This window comes from Pseudogymnoascus destructans, assembly GCF_001641265.1.
Source record: "Pseudogymnoascus destructans isolate 20631-21 unplaced genomic scaffold scaffold_18, whole genome shotgun sequence".
Taxonomy (NCBI): Eukaryota; Fungi; Ascomycota; class Leotiomycetes; order Thelebolales; family Thelebolaceae; genus Pseudogymnoascus; species Pseudogymnoascus destructans.
Window position 1 is genome coordinate 123,357 of NW_020167537.1, and position 17,316 is coordinate 140,672.

Consider the following 17,316-nt stretch of genomic DNA (forward strand, 5'->3'; position numbering starts at 1 on the left):
CTCTTGTCCTGTGGCTGTGGGAGCGGCGATGGGGGTGGTTATTCGAGTCCTCACACTACCATAGCTGGCGCTGTCTGGGCATGAGCTATATGTCGGCTAGAGTACTGACTGGCTCTACTTTAGCTGGCGATAGTTTAGGCCGGGGCATGTGGCATGGCAAGGCTTGTAGCGCTCCAGTAAGGCTTGTAGCACGCCAGTAGTCGGCTAGAGGTAACTTATAGTCGTTGTCTGTTGTCTGTTGTCTGTCTCCTTTTTTATTTCCTTACAAAATCTGTATCGGGTCACAGCTCTGTTTGAAGCTGAAGTCGGGTTCTGCGGTTGATATCACGGGTATCTGCCGTCGAACGACTCGCTGCGCTTCCCATTACACATATCTATCTACGACCACCCCTTGCGGCAATGGATTGAGCCTCGACCCAACCCGTCGCCACAATGGAGAAAGACTCCCCTCCCACTCCGCCCCACGGCGACACCTCGACCCCTCCCCCCGCCTCCCTCCCCGAAAAAGAGAAAGACCTCGACTCCAACCTCGAGAGTCCATCCCGTAGCACCTCCCACGAAGCCTCGCGCCTCCACCCCATCAGCCTGCCCAACAACGCCCTCCAGCCCATCCAATCCTCTCACAGCGCGCAGCTCTCCCTCTCCTCCGTCGTCCCAGTCGATATCCGTGTCCGCGCTCTCGGCTTAAGCGTCGATACTCACCCGCGCAACCTCCACAGCGCCGATGGGCTCACGAATCTCTTCCGCCCCAAGCCCCTGGCGGAGTTGCGCTGGCGCCCGCTCCTCGATAATGTCAGTGCGGATATGGAGCGGGGCACGCTGACGGCGATTATTGGGGGCAGTGGGAGCGGGAAGACGACGATGCTGAATCTGATGTCGGGGCGGATGGGGGATGGGGGGGGCAGTCTACGCGCGAGGGGCTCGGCAACGTTTAATGGCGGACTGCTTGGGGGTGTGCGGACTGCTTATGTGATGCAACAAGATGTGCTGCTGCCGACACTCACGGTGCGAGAAACGCTACAGTATAGTGCTGACCTGCGGCTGCCGCCACCGACGACAGCGGAGGAGCGGCGGAGAGTGGTGGAGGAGGTTATTCTTGAGCTGGGACTGAAGGAATGCGCGGACACGCGCATTGGGACGCATGTGCATAAGGGGTGCTCGGGCGGGGAGAAGCGGCGCACGAGCATTGGTGTGCAGCTGCTAAGCAACCCGAGCGTGATGTTTCTGGACGAGCCGACTACAGGGCTCGATGCAACGAGCGCATATCAGCTTGTACGCACGCTGCGGGGGCTGGCAGCGAAGGGGCGGACGATTGTGATGACTATTCATCAGCCGCGGTCGGAAATTTATGGAGTGTTTGATAATCTGGCCATCCTGACGAAGGGCTCGCCGGTGTATAGTGGGCCAGCGGATGGGTCATTGCCGTATTTTAAGGAGAAGGGCTACTCACTGCCGCCGTTTGTGAACCCGGCCGAGTTCCTCATCGACCTTGCGGCTGTAGATAACCGGTCTCCAGAGCTGGAGGAAGCGTCGTTGGAAAAGGTGCGTCATTTGAAGGAGGATTGGAATCAGGAGTCGCTACGGAAATGGGGTGATGAACATAGCTCTGGTGGTACAGTTATTGCTCCAGGGAACAGTGATTGTCGGCGCTCAGCATTCTACAGACAATTATTCGTTCTTACAGCGCGGACAACAAAGGTCACCCTGCGAGACCCGATGGAAATGGCTAGCTGCATCATCGAAGCCGTTCTCATGGGCATAATTACTGGCTGGATCTTCCTTTCTCTCGGTGAGGACCAACCAGGGATCCGCTCGCGCGAGGGCGCGCTCTATACCGCTGCCGGACTACAAGGCTACCTAATCCTCATGTACGAGACATACCGTCTCTCGATCGATATCGAGCTCTTCGACCGGGAGCGCGGCGAGGGCGTCGTCGACGTCATCCCCTTCTTGCTCAGCCGGCGCCTCGCGCGCCTTCTCACTGAGGATCTCCCCGTCCCGTTTATCTTCAGCGTGATCTTCTACTTTATGGCCGGTTTCCGCGCCGATGCAGCTCAGTTCTTCATTTTCTTCGCCATTGTCCTACTCAACCACTATATCGCCATCGCCTTTTCCTCCGTCTGCATCTCCATCGATCGGAGCTTCGCTGGCGCCTCACTTATCGGTAACCTGAATTACACCATCCAGAGTCTTGCCTGTGGATACTTCATTCAGAGTAACACCATCCCGGTGTATGTGCGCTGGCTTAAATGGACAAGTTACGTCTACTATGCCTTTGGTGCTCTGTGCGCCAACGAGTTCGTTGGGCACTTTTATGATTGCCCGCTCGAAGGCGGCGAGGCCAACCCGGAGTGCAAGCAGTTTACAGGCGCCTATGTGATGGACTCGCTCGGTTTCCCTCACGATTGGGTATCCACACCCATCCTGGCGCTCCTCGGCTTCGCAATCCTTTTCTATATCCTTGCCGGCCTCGGGCTACGCTACATACCAGTCGAAATGGCAATCGGGCGCGCGCGCAACTCGGATGCAGATTTCTCGTCCGGAAAAGAGAAAATGAGCGTGCGTTCGGTAGAGGAAGTGCGTGCTATCGAGATTGGATTATTGAGCTTCGCTCTCGAGCTCGATAAGCGGACTGCGCTGGGGAAGAAGCTACCGCGGAAGACGATCTTGAATCCCGTGGACGCCACATTCAAGGCCGGCGTGCTGAATGTCATCATGGGCCCGTCAGGGAGCGGGAAGACATCCCTCCTCAACGCCATGGCGCTACGGCTGTTTGACAGGATGGGCACGACCTACCTCCGCAGCGGGTCCATGACCTTCAACGCAGCCGTGCCCTCGAACGCGGTCATTCGCAGTGTCTGCTCCTACGTGTGCCAAGACGACGATGCACTCCTCCCCTCCCTCACCGTTCGCGAAACCCTCCGCTACGCTGCGGTCCTACGTCTCCCCTCCCATATGACGACCGCTGAGAAACACGACCGCGCCGAAGCCATCCTCCTCAAAATGGGCCTCAAAGACTGCGCCGACAATATCGTCGGCTCCGACTTAATCAAGGGCATCAGCGGCGGCGAAAAGCGCCGCGTCACCATCGCAGTCCAGATCCTCACCGACCCGCGCGTTCTCCTCCTGGACGAACCCACCTCGGGCCTCGACGCCTTCACCGCCGCATCCATCATGGACGTCCTCCGCGGCCTAGCGAATGAAGGACGCACACTCATCCTCACTATCCACCAGGCTCGCTCAGACCTCTACGCACACTTCGGGACTGTGCTCCTCCTCGCGCGCGGCGGCGAGCCCTGCTATGCTGGCCCGGGAAGCGGTATGATGGCACACTTCTCGGCGCTGGGGCATCCGTGTCCTGCGCGCACGAACCCGGCGGATTTCGCGCTCGATCTTATTACCGTCGATTTACAGGCCGCAGATAGGGAGGCATCGAGCCGAGATCGCGTCGAGGGGTTGATTGCTGCGTGGGGGGGGGAGAAACCAGCCGTTGTAGCTGCGCCGGCGACGATTGCGACGCCTGCGGAGCTAGGTGCGCTGATGCGAGCTCCGGCGCCATTTCGTACAGCTTACCCGCTCCTCGTGCGGCGGTCACTCGTCAACCTACGCCGTCAGCCTGAGCTACTCATCGCGCGAATCATGCAAGTCGTCGGGGTAGCCATAATCTTCACCCTCTTCTTCGCACCCCTCAAATTCGACTACTTCAGCGTCCAGAACCGCGTCGGTTTCATCCAAGAATTCTGCGCGCTCTACTTCGTCGGCATGCTCCAGAACGTCGCCGTATACCCCGCAGAAAAGGCAGTCTTCTACCGCGAGCATGATGATGGCGTGTATAGCGTTGAGGCGTTCCTGGCGCAGTATACGACGGTCGAGATCCCGTTTGGGATTGTGACGTGTATCGTTTTTGCGGTGTTGGCGGATCTAGCGGGGGGGTTGCCGAGGACGGCGCAGGTGTTTTGGGTGGTGTTTTTTAATTGCTTTTGTATTGTTACTTGTGGGGAGAGTTTGGGGATTGTGGTGAGTTGGATTTTTTTTACGATGTTCTTGTCTCTATTCCTCTCCCTTAGCATCTTATATCTTACCCATGAACTTCCCTTTACCACACCATGCTAACGCACACCCACAGTTCAACACCTTCTTCTCCCACTCCGGCTTCGCCCTCAACCTCACCTCCATCATCCTCTCCATCTCCCTCATCATGTCCGGCATCCTCTCCATCTCCATGCCCGCCTTCCTCCGCGGCGTCAACCACCTCTCCCCCCTCCGCTACGCCATCCGCAACCTCGCGCCGTACACCCTCCGTCCCATCACTCTAACATGCACGGCTGCGCAAGCCCTGCCAGACGGTACCTGCACCGTCCCGGATGGCGAGGCAGTGTTGGCGCTATTTCGCCTGGACGGGAATGAGAGGTTGGAGTTGTTGGGGGTGGCGATTGCGACGGTGCTGTATCGGTTGTTGGCGTGGGCGCTGTTGAGGGGGACGAGGACGCATTGGGGGGATGTTTGGGGGAGGTTGGTGGGGAAGGGGTAGGGGGTCTGGATTGATGATAACTATAGAAATTTTGCTTTGAGCGCTGTGTTAAGCAGGGGTTTGGAATACTACACTCATGCACAGAGGTGAAAATGAGAGGTGATGCAATTATATATGTATATGGCCATGGCTATCAATTTATACCTTACGGGTCATGTTATATCGTTAAATAAATCCATTACAACCGTCCCAAGTCACCTCCAACTCCCTTCCCATCCGAAACTTATCATGGGTATTAATTCGAGCCGACTGGCAACTCAACAGGATCATAAGGCACCGCGTGATTTCCCTTCCCACCAGCCGCATTCGCCTCCAACTCGCGAGCCATACCACTGCCCTCCTTCTCATAGACAGGCCCGGAAGCCACCTCCTGTTCCCGTCTCTTATGGGCGTTGAAGAAGTAGAAATTACAAATCGACGATTCGTTATTGGTAACGGGAGCTTGCGGTTGCGCTTTTGTCTTCGCAGGAAGAGGAGGCCAAAGACGATGATGCAGATAACGGCGATGCCGCCGACGACGCCGCCGACTATGGCGCCTGTGTTATTGGGGCTTGACGATGTGGTTGCTACGGGGGCTGTTGTGGCGCCGGAGTCACTTGCTGAGCTTCCCTTCGAAGGTGTGCTGGGTTTATCCGTGCTCGATGTTGGGTTGGTCGTCAATTGTGAGGGCGAGTCGGCGGTGGATTGCTCCGTGTTCGATGGACTGCGATGGCGATGACATTGTCAGCTGTGATGGTGATTCAGTAGTGGATTTCTCCGCGATCGGGAGGCGCTGTCACCTTTGATGGCGAGCCGGTGGTCTTAGCATTGCCGACTGGACCTGGAGTTGGAGTTGGAGCCGAAGCCTGTGATGCAGCGGTGGTGGCCGGTGCTTGGATCTCCGAGACCGTCTTCATGGCTTTGCTTGTGTCGTATGACTAGGCTGCGCACTACTCGCCCAATACTCGGCTCACTCACTCAGTGGGTTACTCAGCTGGGTGAGTAGCTGAACCTTTCACTCGACTCGGTGAGTGAGGCCAATACTCAGTTACTCTGTAAAAACCCAGTGAGTACTCGGCTGTCACGTGTAAGATATATGCATTACGTGAACAGTCCCTCATACGATTAATACTGTTTTATGGTTACAGTTGTAAGTTAACTTAAAGTATTACATTTATCAGCATCACTCTACCATCTCTAATAAGCTGTGAGAACGAATCACGTATATTCCTCTATCTAAGTACCACGATTATCAGAAGATTATCAGAACACTATATTATATATGCTCAAGAACATCTTTCCACCTTGCTTGATGAGGCCGGCCAGACCTACTAATACCTAAAGTATTTATAGGGTCTTGACGAGTAGCTTGAAAGATATCAAGTAGATCTCTTCCAGTCTTCCGAGGGCGTTGGATAGGCGTTGGTGGCGAGGACGGCATATCCTTATCTTCATCGTCATGAATAGTTGGAAGTATAGGCTCCTCATTATTACCATCTTCTCTTATATCTTCATTATCTGGGATATCGTCATCTGGGATGTCGTATAAGGTCTCGTTAAGACGGTCAGCCCTATCTCTTTCTTCACCTTGTTGGTAGCGCATTTGTCGTTCTTCATGTGCAGCTTGTGATAAGTCTTGCTGTTGCTGTGGCCGCTGAGGATTAAACGGAGGATATTGTACCTTTGAATATGTCTCTCGGATATGTGTATTTGATCGTGGTTCTTCTTCATCGCTGATATATTGTAACTCGATAGAATTGCACATCCGTTGTCGTTGTGCCTCATACTCTTCTTCGACTTGTTCCTCAGTCATATCAACGACGTCCATCATATCTGCAAGCTTGTCACGATGACCTTGACGATTCTTGTATTGTCGAGAGTAATATATAAGCATAATACTCTTAATCGTCTCAGGATTAAGTTGACCACGTCGGTGGCCACATACGTCCCTTGCGGCACTAAAGACTCGCTCAACTCCAGACTCAGCAGCAGGAATACAAAGTATATCACGAGCCATTGCTGATAGACCAGGAAATTGCTCTTCCTTTTGTTGCCAAAATAGCAATATCTTTGTGTAGATATGTGCTATACAAGTTAGAATAAGATTATCAGAAGATTACCAGAAACTTACGAGCATCAAGATAGAGATCAGCCTCATTCACATATTCCTCTCGCTGGCCCCGAGTCCCATTTAATGTCTGACTTTGCTGCAATACTAAGGCTAATGGATCCATATCTGCATCTCGTAATCCTGATTGACTCGCAACTCGCACTGTAGAGTACTGCTCTTTATAAAGAGTCCTAAACTGTTGTTCAAACTCTGTCTCCCAATTTCGTATTGAAAAGTCAAGCTTGCAAACAGCTTTCAGTCATACTCTTCTTAAATGCCTTAAGAAACGCTAGGAGGAAGCCTCTTTTGTAATATGTGAAATCCGAGCTCGCATAAGACCTTTAATCTGCGCACTATATGCCTTTTTTAGGGGCCCAAAACATGTGACATCTAATGGCTAGAGGATGTGCGAGGAGTGCAGAGGAATATAGAGGGTAAGGATACTGTTGTCCTTATAGTATTGCTTAAAATCATCTGAATGGTGACTCCTATCTAAAATTAAGAGCCAATAGACTCCACTTGTTAAGTGTTTAGTATGCTTATCGAAGTGCTTAACCTAATCAGCAGTAAGCTCATTTGTAGTCCATCCATTACTGCTTATAGCAATCTTCCAATCCTGTAGTAGCAGGCTGTTTTCGTACCAAGAAGAGAGGTTGTATTTGCCTTTAAAGATGATATATGGCGGTACTGTCCAACCCTGCGAATTTATGCCTTGAATTGCTATAGCCCATTCTCGATTTCTAGGCTGAGCTAATTTAGGCCTCCCTTTTTGATTAGAGCTTGTAATGACTATCGACGGTGTAATTTAGCCCATCATGAAGCCAGTCTCATCAAAGTTGTAGATATCTACATCAATGACTCCATACTTTGCAATTGTGGTGCGAATAAGGTCAAACCAGTCTTGAACAAGCTTTGGGTCTTCGACAAAGCTCGAGAATAGTTGTATTTACAACTAAATACGCTTTTAAGCTGTGGTTGTCGCCAAACAAAGTTTGTTGCCTAGTTCTTACTAACGCATAACGCGTCGCGGTCATGTAATAATCGATTTACCATATCTTCCACAGCACTTAACCTAGGAGAAAATGCTTGAGAATCTAATCGGGGGGGGAAGCGGTTTGCGCCACCTCGAAGCGAGAGGAAGCAGTTTGCGCCACCTCAAAATTGCAACTGCAAGTACCTAGCCATAGTAATTTGTATGTAAAGGTACTTAAAAATTCAATTCTATGAAATTATCACTTCTTCATTCCCACTCTCACTCCCACTCCAACGCCCACTCCAACGCCCACTCCCACGCCCACCCTCACTCGCACTCTCATATTCGCTCCCAGAATCAGCTTCTGGGTCAGTAATTGGGTCCTGCAACTCCGGAGGAATTGGGAAGCCCGATTGGGTGAGCTGAGCCACACTTTTCTTCCGGAGGCGCTCCTGTTTCCGGGCTTCAATTCCTGCCCGGCGGAGCTGCTTCTGGGCTCGCTTTGCAGCCTGGCTCAGCTTCCGGGCTTCGGCCGTAGCGAGCTTCTGGGCTCAGTTTGCAGCCTGGCTTAGCTTCCGGGCTTCGGCCGCAGCGAGCTTCTGGGCCTGAAGCTCGGCTTTCTGCTTCTGAAGCTCGTGGGCTTCAGAAGCCCGGAGCTCACCTCCACACTGGAGTCGGCCCTGAGCCTGCTTTGTCTTGGAGCTCTTAACCTGCTGGCGAATAGCCCGTAGGTCGAGCTCCTGGAGCTGGCCGGCAGCTAGAACCTGGGAGGCCCCAGTAACCCAGTTACTGTAGCTCTGCCGCGAGGGGCTACTGAAGGCCTCCGGAAGCCAGTCTTTCCAGCGTTGTAGGCCCTGTTCTACGCCCTGGAACATAGCGGGTATAGGGGTAATAGGGCGTGGTAGGGTAGGTGTTGTAGGCTCTATAGGCGTAGGCGTAGGCTGCGAGTACGTACACAGCTTCTCAAGGGCTGTATTACAGCTTATGGGCCAGATTCCAGCTTTCCGGAATGCTGATTGTATGGTGGCCTCCTTAAAAGTCTGCTCCCGCATATGTGGGAGATCCCTCATAAATAGGGGTAGGTTGTAGGTAATATCCACCTCTCGTATGGCACGGAGCACGGATTGCCTATGCCAGTGCTTATAAGGCTGGAATATTCCCATGTCTAATGGCTGTAAAACGTGTGTAAGGTGGCTGGGAAACGCCCATACGATGATGTGATATTTAGTAGCCATAATGATAAAATCAGGGCTCGTATGGCTCACATGAGAATCGAGTAGTAGAACCTTAGGATTTCCCGGGTCGTGTGGAGCTGTAAGCTCTACGAAGTGCTGTAGCCACCGTATAGCAAGCTGGCTATTAGAATAGCCAGTCTCCGAGAGTAGTATCAGCTCATTCTCATCAAGGTTTTGAGGGTACCACGCCTCCATATGAATTTTACCCGGTACAACAAGTACAGGTGCAATCTTCTGTCCAACTGCAGATACTGCCTCTATAATCGTAATAGATATACGATTCTCAGGGCTTGGAGTGTAGAGCTGCTTTACAGCTCGGGGGACCATAACTCTCTCACCTCCTGGAATTCTGATCCTAAAACCAGTTTCGTCCATATTCCAGATTGACTCTGGTTTTATACCACGCTGTAGTACTAATGCTGTGTACTCTTGAAACCACTTAATAACAGTAGGCTCCTGTTGAGCTTTCGTACGCTGTTGTGCAATAGGCTTTGTAGTAACAAAGTGAAACTCTATAAGCTCATTCCGTATATATTTAGTGAGCCAGCTCTGTGACGGTGGAGGCAGTGGGCTCCGTAGGTGGCATACTGCCCCGTAAACCATATGCCTATTAGCCCCTAATCCTAGGTGATACTGCTCTAGAATCCAGGCCTTTAGGGCTTCTGTTTGAGCTGTAGAAAGCACCCTATTCTGACCCCCATTTTGGGTAGTTCTGGTGGTTCTAGTGGTTCTTGTGCGGCTGATTTTTGACCGTATAGTCGACCTTGGGATCTTAAAAATCCGACTTGCAACAGCTACAGATTCAGAGGGATTTGCTGCAAGCCATTCACAGGCATCTGATAGAGAAGTCCCTTCCATTAAATGAATTACATTTAATTACTATATAAATTACTATGGGGGGGAATGCCGAAGGTTTTGGTAAGGAGTAGCGGTGAACGTATGCAAGTTGAGGTGGCGCAAACCGCTTCCTCTCGCTTCGAGGTGGCGCAAACCGCTTCCCCCCCCGATTAGTGCACGATCGCTTTCGCAGTGCCGATCGCTTTCGCCAACCGCCTCTAGGCGGTGGTTTGCAAACCAACGATTATTGTCTTCTCGTGTAGTGAATCATTCCGCATCGTCGCTGTTTTCTATATCTCACTCTTCTGTATCTGCTATCATTTTTCAATAATGCCTTGTGCCAACGAAATGTTTGTCAATTCCAAAGCTCGGACATGGACATGCTCCTCTACTATCGATGTCGAAATCGATAAGTTCCACCGCAGCCTGCCAGGCTATTCACAGACCCCTCTTCTTGACTGTAGCTCAATTGCAGCAGAGTTAGGCTTGAAGAACGTCTTTCTCAAAGATGAATCAGCCCGTATGGGCCTTCCGGCGTTTAAAATCCTAGGCGCATCTTGGGCAACATACAAGGCCATTACAAAGCTACTTCAGCTTCCGCCAACGGTCAATATCCAAATCGTCATGGATGGTATTGCTCGGACACATCAAGGCTTGACTCTCTTTGCAGCAACTGAGGGAAATCATGGTCGGGCAGTGGCTAAAATGGCAACGCTGCTGGGAATAGAATCACAAATCTTTGTTCCCCAGTATCTGAACAAGTCGACGCGCAATTTGATTGAGAAGGAGGGGGCCTGCGTAGTGGAAGTTCTAGGAGACTATAACGAGGCTGTTATCAGGGCAAAAACCACTGCACATGTGCTTGGAATCAATGGGTTGTTGATCCAGGATACTGCATTTGACGGCTATGAAGATATCCCGCAGGTACAGTGCCCCCTGAATTGCCCCTTCTCAAGTCAAAGCCAACTAAACTTTCCCAGTGGATCGTAGATGGTTATTCGACAATGATGCACGAAGCCGACTCGCAGATCTACAACATCACACAAGCTCGACCAGATGTTATCGTGGTGCCTGTTGGCGTTGGTTCTCTAGCTCAATCGGTCGTTACCCACTGCAAGTCACAAGGCCAGTCTTGCACCATTATAACAGTCGAGCCAGAATCAGCAAATTGTCTACAGATGAGCCTGAAGTCTGGCAAATTAACCTCGGTCTCGACTAAAGATACGATCATGTGTGGTCTGAACTGTGGCACTGTGTCTTCAATCGCTTGGCCTATCCTTCATAAAGGGGTCGATGTGAGCGTTTGCGTCGCAGATGTTGAAGTTCATGAGTCTCTTATCCAGCTTAAAGAATGTCAAGCAGTGATAGGGCCATGTGCCTCAGCTACTTTGGCGGCATTGAAGAAAGTAGTCGAAGGGTCCACAGTGCCTGGATTGGACAAGGACGCCGTCGTGTTGCTTCTTGGTACAGAGGGTATGCGAGACTACGAAGTTCCAACTCACTGAAAATTATTAAATCAAATGCTTGATTACTACCAAGCCTCTCTCTCCTCGTTAGCCGGGGATTTACATGTCTATAATTCTAGAGGTGATAGCCAAATTGAAAGCAGGGGGCTTATACGAATGTCAAGATTATAATTTTGATCCACGTACGCAAGCGCTACATAAATAGATTATCGTATTAAGAAAGCGAATTTAATATCAATACATCATTAAGACTTTGTATGCCTGCAAAAAACTATTATATACCAGTGTTTGTTGCTATAATAGACATGGGGTTGTGCTATACCACCTTTAAGATCAGCTTTTTGCACGAATGTGTCCAAGTCCAGCCTCAGACATAAACGGGTCAGTCACTCAAACACTCGCGCACTCATCAAACAAGAATAATAGCTGAAAATCAGATCTGCCGCTCGCTCGCTCATTGTATTCATCCACTCCCCTCGCTATCTCATTTCATCATACAATCCCACTAGCCCTCATCCTCGCCGTGAGGCACCTCTCATCTCCTCTCCCCTCGTTGCCATTTTTATATCCACTCCGCCGCCCCCCGCCCGCCGTTCCAGCCCCAGTCCCAGCCCATCCCTAGTACCCCCCTCCCCTCCCTTCCATCTTATGACGACAAACTCGGCGCTGTTAACAGGCACGAGTAAGTAGCTAGACTTAGCCGTATCCATTAAAAGCGCCAAGGTTCCCCAACCAGATGGAAGGGAGGGGTAAAAACTATAATAATAATAATAATAATAAAAACCATTTCACGAACAGCCGCCTCCGAGCCCGTCGCTGTGCGACCGGCCTGGATACCGTTTTGATAAATGGATAAAAAACAATGCACACTAAGCAGGAGGACAATAAAATAGGTTGAGGGGTTGTAGCCCCTCAGATTTGCCGCTCGGGGCGGGGAATGTGCGAGGGGTTGTTGGTGTGTGGATAGATAGGATGTGGATGTTGATAATGTAGATGTAGGTGTAGGTGTGAACGCCGATCCACTTTTCCCCACCTGCCCGAACGCTGTGAGATGTGATTTGACAGTGAGCACCGTGATATAGCAGTGGTGTACCGGATGACGTATCGCGACAGTGGTATGCCAATGTGGCATTCAGGGGGTGGCGTCTTGTATACGCGCCGTCGTCGTGGGCGGCGCCTTTGAGTAACCAATCCAGCACGCCAGGACAGGGGAGTCGGTTCTACCATCCGCTTCGAGTCCGTTAATACGCGCGTCACGCTCCAGCCGTAGCATTCGCAACTCCGGAATACCCCATTCCGTCAAGCTCCCGCGCCTGCTCCTCCAAATATACTCCCTCTCCGCTCACGTAGCCAAAAAGTCCATCCCCATATCACTCGCAATGCCCTGCCAATCCCAACTCCTCTCATCCCTCTTATCCATATACCTCCACACCTCCTCCAGCACCTCCAGCGCGCGATCCGCATTCCGTAACGTCGTATACGCCTTAATCCGCCTAATACTCTCTCTTATCGGTATCCTCTGCTCCGGCTCAAACGCCGCGCAGCCAATAGTAAACGTCGGTGTCAGCAACACAGTCTGGCACGGGTCGTTCGCGGGAATCAGCCGTAGAAGCTCCAGCGCGCCGTTAACAGCAGACGTGATCTTGGTGTCGGGCACCCAGCGCGTCGCTTTCGGAGGGTAGATGCTACGCCACAAGTACACCCAGAGCATCTGCTTATACAGCAGGCCGGCGACATGTCGGACCTCGCCGACTGGCCATGCGGACTGCCAGGCACGGATGGAGGCGTCGATCTGGGAGGCGCGGTAGAGGGCGTTATAGTCGACAATCGGGTCGATGTCTGATTCGATGTTGATGCGGATTTTGTTGCGGAGCCTCGTTATCGAGGACATGAAGTAGAAGAGGTTATCCTGGACGCCCATGAGGCACTCCGCTTCGGGCTGGAAGAGAGCGGGAGGGAGGGAGAAGAAGGAGTCGTCGTCGGGGGTCGGGGAGGAGGTGAAGGAGGGGGGTAGGGAGGCAGGGCGGTGGACAAGCTCGTCGACCGATATGTGGAATTGGAAGTACTCCTTGATGAAATCCATGAACCGGGAGTCTTCGGGGGGTGTCTCGCGGATGAGCTTCTGGTAGGCTTGTAGGTGCACGCGGTGCTCTCCTGTCGTCTTGCCCTCTGTTAGGCTCTTGACGACGAAGCAGAGCATTTGACCGTAGCGAACGGAGAGGACGACGTTCTCTGTCGTGCCGGGGTTCTGCCGCTCGATGTCGAGGACAAACTCCTTGACGGCCTCTTCCTGGTGGAATAACGCGCGCTCGCAGAGGCTATTTTCTGTGACGTCCGGGTGCTTGGCCAGGATCGCGCGCCCGTATTCGCTTTGGTAGTCGAGGTTGCTACTCGATAGAGATAGGATCGAGTGCATCAGCCCGAGGTGCTTGACGGCCATCGGAAGCAGCATGTCCTTGAAGGCATTCTTCTGCGGGCCCTCAACCGTCAATACTGCGCTAAGACGGAACACGTAGTGCTCGAAGAAGATGCGGTCGCCGGCCGTGTCGACGCCGTGGATCACAGGTTGGAGTTGGATGTTGGGGATGCACACGCGGCTGAGCTGCGCGGTCGACTGGGCAAGCACGGAGGTCGAGATATCCTTTGACCAGGCGGCTGTGCCTTCCTCTGCCTTCTCCTTGCCCGACTTCCAGATGGCCGGCTCTGGGTAGCCTTCGCACACCACGGCGTTCTTCTCGCAATTATTGCCTGTAGGGTGTTAGTTACTCTCAATAACCTAGGTGGCTACCAAAGCCACAGCGATTATCAGGGAACAACATACATCTCGGCTTCGCCTCGTCACACTTCTTCTTCCGTTTCCGGCATGTAATACACCCCGTCTTCGACCTCCCCTTCGTAATTCTATTGATCGACTCCGGCACAATCGGATGTTTCCGCGGCCTCCCCCTCGGCCTCTTCGCTGCCACTGGCAACATCAATTCCATCGACCGCCGATGGTTCTCAATTAGCGCCAACGCTGCATCGTCCCCTGGCGACTCGACCTTCGGCTCAATTAACTCGTCAAACTCCTCCTCGGGTATAACATGTCCACACGCATCCACCTTTCTCTTCACCCCCCTCTGCTCCTCCCACGAGCACGACGGCGTCGCAGAACCTACCTCCTCCTCCTGCCTATTATCCGCCACCCTCCCCACCGCACTTGTCGTAATCACCCCCGCATTCACCACCCCCAGCATCCTCCTCCTCTGCCCAATCGTCCTTCTAATCCGCGATATATGCGCGAAATCCTTCCAATCGCCTACCCGCCGTATATCTCCCCGCAACGGCTGCGCCTCGTCGTCCGCCACCTCAAGCGGCGCCGCGTGCTCGAATGTCCCGCTATTGATGTGCGCGTGTCGTCCGCGCGCATCCATGCTCCGCTTCTCTTCGTCCCCGTTGCGCGGCCGAGGAGGGGCGCGCGGTCGTAGGCATCGGAGGGTGGTGAGTGAGGGCGGCTTTGGTGGTCGGGAGCTGGAGCGCGGGAACTCGGTATGGAGTTGAGCTGGTTGGGTGGTCAGCTATCTGTTCTGTACTCTCTTCACTCTTCGATATCGCCGTCCGGGGAACAAACAACAAGGCACGACACAACACAACACAACACAACACAACACAACACAACACAACACAACACAACACAACACAACACAACACAACACAACACAACACAACACAACACAACACAACACAACGTCAACACTCAAACGATAACGGCGGCGGTAGTACACGTAGTTTGAGGAAGCTCGATCTTTAAGAGATTCAAGCGGAGGAGCGAGCGAGTGGAGATGGATGGCGTAATATTTAGCTCCTTGGGGTGTGAGTCCGCTTTTCGTACGTGGAAGTGAGGAAGTGAGGAAGGAAGGACCAGGGGACGGGTAGAACAGACGTTATGTAAGAGTATATGCCATTCACTCTATACTGGCTAATTCGTGCGGTGTCAGTTCACCCGTCGCCGCGGTAAAGTACGGTCCGCCGTCCCGCCGTCCCGCCCATACCCACTAATCCCCTTCCTTCCCTTCCACTCCATCCCCATCGCGCTTGTATCAAACGCCCCGTCCCTCCAGCCGCGAATAGTGTCGGATATTCCCTATATTGTATTTGCGGGCTGGGCGCCCAGACTGCGCCCAGAGCGTGGACCATCGAGTCGCTGGAATGGGCGCCGTGCATGGGATAATCCAAGCGGGGACTTTGTTAGGGAGAGGGGGAGGAGGGTATTGGATGGACCGCCAGCACCAACAACCAGTAGCGCGCGATATTACCCAGCATCGCGCACGCTCCTAGATGCGCTCCAATGGCCACCATGCGTTCCGCTGTGGTGCTCCATAATGCGGGCACCATAGATATGTAGGAGTGCTTGGTCCCCCCCTATTCGCCAAGAACCCTCCCCGTCCTTCCTAGGCCGGTCTGTCCACGAAAGAGTAAAGGAAAGAACACCCGCCGCGCCCACCCATGCACACCTCCTCTAGCACAACCCCACCGTACCCCCCCTCCACGTGGTTGGCCGCCTCTTCGGGTCCTACGCCGCCTCTTTCACCCTTCCCCGCACGCCGCGCCGTCTACCAAGGGTTTTAGGGGGCGATCGAGACCGCGCCGTGGCGTCCATGGCGTTGTTGGATGTATACACAGTAAGACCTCGCGTGTGCGTTGCAAGCGAGGTGTTGGTTGTCATGTTATATTGGTGTTGGCGTTTCAGCTCATGTCGGTTTCTGCAGGTTGGTAACTGAGACCTCCGAGATCTCCGCCGTCGCTGCATGTTTGGTTGCTGGCCCATTGTGTTCCTCCACCGCCCAGCACGCCCAAGACTTAACGTAGGTCATGGCGTAATGTGTCTAATGGCGTTGTAACGATTCTTACAAGGGTCTGGTATTCATGGGGTGATTGATGATTCCTTGTCCAACGATCTACTCCGAAGACCAGCAAACCGCTCTAGCAACCCCAGAATCATGAAACGGGCCAAATTGATAAAGTGATTCATAGTAGAGTAGAATAGCTATAGAATAGACTTAATAGATTAGTAATGAACTAATAATATATATATTTACACTATAACGTACATGTATAGCGAAAGCGCCAAACAAGCGAAAGCGCCAAAATTATCTACCCTCACGACAAACATTGCGATAAATCTACCACAACATTAGAAATCAATTGAAACTACTCGGAGTCCTCTTCCTCAGAGGTGTCTATTACAATCTGACATGTGCGCGCATTGTGCCCAGTCTCACCACACTTGCCACAGCGACGGGCACGGGTTTCTTCCCTTGGCTTCCGACCACGGCTTGCCCTTATTTCCTGCTCTACCTGCTGCACAACATCCCTCTCATCCTGTAGCTCTTGCGCCCCTTGTTGACTAAGTGATCCTCCTTGCTGTAGTCGTGTTTTCCTAGCTCTCCGGCGCTTGCTTAGTACTTCATTTGCCTGTCGTAGGTTTTGGTTCTCTCCCTTTAGCAGTGCTAATTGATGCATTATTTGCGATGCACCCTTTGTAAACTGGTCAACAGCTGCATAGATTGAGGTTGGAGAGCTATTTTGATGGCGTGAAATCCGAGTTTTAATAAATGTAGACTGTGACATAGCTTCAATTGGGTTGTTTGGTGTCTGAGAAACCCAAGGTTGAGCAGTACCTGGGCGGGAGCTTGGAGGCGTTGGTGTCCTTAACTTAAGATCAAGTGTAGATATCACTCTCTCAGGGTCAAATGGAAGAAGCCCTGCCCCTCGGAACCCGCCTCAAATGTTACTTTCTGTCATTGTAGTGTTAAATGCAGCGTGGAAGGCAGGAAAGAAGTCATCCTTTGTAATATGAGAAATATGAGCCTGCATCATATCTTCAATTTGCCGACCATAGGCCTGCTTTAACGGGCCAAAACAGCCAACATCAAGTGGCTGGAGTAGATGAGAAGAGTGAGCAGGCATACAAAGCGTAATAATGTTGTGTTCCTTGCAGTACTCCTCAAACTCATCTGAGTGGTGGCTCTCATGACCATCAAGGACTAACAAGCGATAACCACCAACACTCCGGGCCTTTGTATGCTTCTCAAAGTGCTGAATCCAATCCATGCCTCTCTCGTTTGTAGTCCAGCCATTTTCAGTAACAGAAATCACCCAATCGCTTGAAAATCCACTATTCTCATACCAAGATGTAAGGTGGT

The 17,316-nt window shown here is 52.2% G+C and overlaps 4 protein-coding genes across 4 annotated transcripts; 2 read left to right on the top strand and 2 right to left on the bottom strand.

Moving 5' to 3' along the window:
* Window positions 1-4,531, top strand: VC83_07158 (uncharacterized protein; the record flags this gene model as incomplete). The annotated part of the gene is made up of 2 exons (XM_024470735.1): window positions 1-4,017; window positions 4,127-4,531. Exons 1-2 carry the CDS (start codon window positions 433-435, stop codon window positions 4,529-4,531), a joined length of 3,990 nt encoding a protein of 1,329 aa, XP_024321973.1. The 5' UTR covers window positions 1-432.
* A 3-nt stretch (window positions 4,532-4,534) lies between these two features.
* On the bottom strand, window positions 4,535-5,587 carry VC83_07159 (uncharacterized protein). The gene is made up of 2 exons (XM_024470736.1): window positions 5,311-5,587; window positions 4,535-5,258 (listed from the first exon to the last, which is right to left on the bottom strand). The coding sequence occupies exons 1-2, from the start codon at window positions 5,425-5,427 to the stop codon at window positions 5,160-5,162; spliced, it is 216 nt and encodes a 71-aa protein (XP_024321974.1). The 5' UTR covers window positions 5,428-5,587; the 3' UTR covers window positions 4,535-5,159.
* A 4,299-nt stretch (window positions 5,588-9,886) lies between these two features.
* On the top strand, window positions 9,887-11,381 carry VC83_07160 (uncharacterized protein). Its single transcript, XM_024470737.1, has 2 exons — window positions 9,887-10,589; window positions 10,646-11,381. The coding sequence occupies exons 1-2, from the start codon at window positions 9,996-9,998 to the stop codon at window positions 11,168-11,170; spliced, it is 1,119 nt and encodes a 372-aa protein (XP_024321904.1). The 5' UTR covers window positions 9,887-9,995; the 3' UTR covers window positions 11,171-11,381.
* A 350-nt stretch (window positions 11,382-11,731) lies between these two features.
* VC83_07161 (uncharacterized protein) lies at window positions 11,732-14,545 on the bottom strand. The gene is made up of 2 exons (XM_024470738.1): window positions 13,953-14,545; window positions 11,732-13,879 (listed from the first exon to the last, which is right to left on the bottom strand). The coding sequence occupies exons 1-2, from the start codon at window positions 14,542-14,544 to the stop codon at window positions 12,474-12,476; spliced, it is 1,998 nt and encodes a 665-aa protein (XP_024321903.1). The 5' UTR covers window position 14,545; the 3' UTR covers window positions 11,732-12,473.
* Window positions 14,546-17,316: the final 2,771 nt, after the last annotated feature.

Coding starts and splice junctions, on each gene's coding strand:
- VC83_07159 (XM_024470736.1), bottom strand. CDS start 5,427: ATGAAGACGGTCTCGGAGATCCAAGCACCGGCCACCACCGCTGCATCA. Junction 5,259..5,310: donor CCACCGGCTCGCCATCAAAG/GTGACAGCGCCT, acceptor TCACCATCACAG/CTGACAATGTCATCGCCATC.
- VC83_07160 (XM_024470737.1), top strand. CDS start 9,996: ATGCCTTGTGCCAACGAAATGTTTGTCAATTCCAAAGCTCGGACATGG. Junction 10,590..10,645: donor GCTATGAAGATATCCCGCAG/GTACAGTGCCCC, acceptor AAACTTTCCCAG/TGGATCGTAGATGGTTATTC.
- VC83_07161 (XM_024470738.1), bottom strand. CDS start 14,544: ATGGATGCGCGCGGACGACACGCGCACATCAATAGCGGGACATTCGAG. Junction 13,880..13,952: donor TGACGAGGCGAAGCCGAGAT/GTATGTTGTTCC, acceptor AACACCCTACAG/GCAATAATTGCGAGAAGAAC.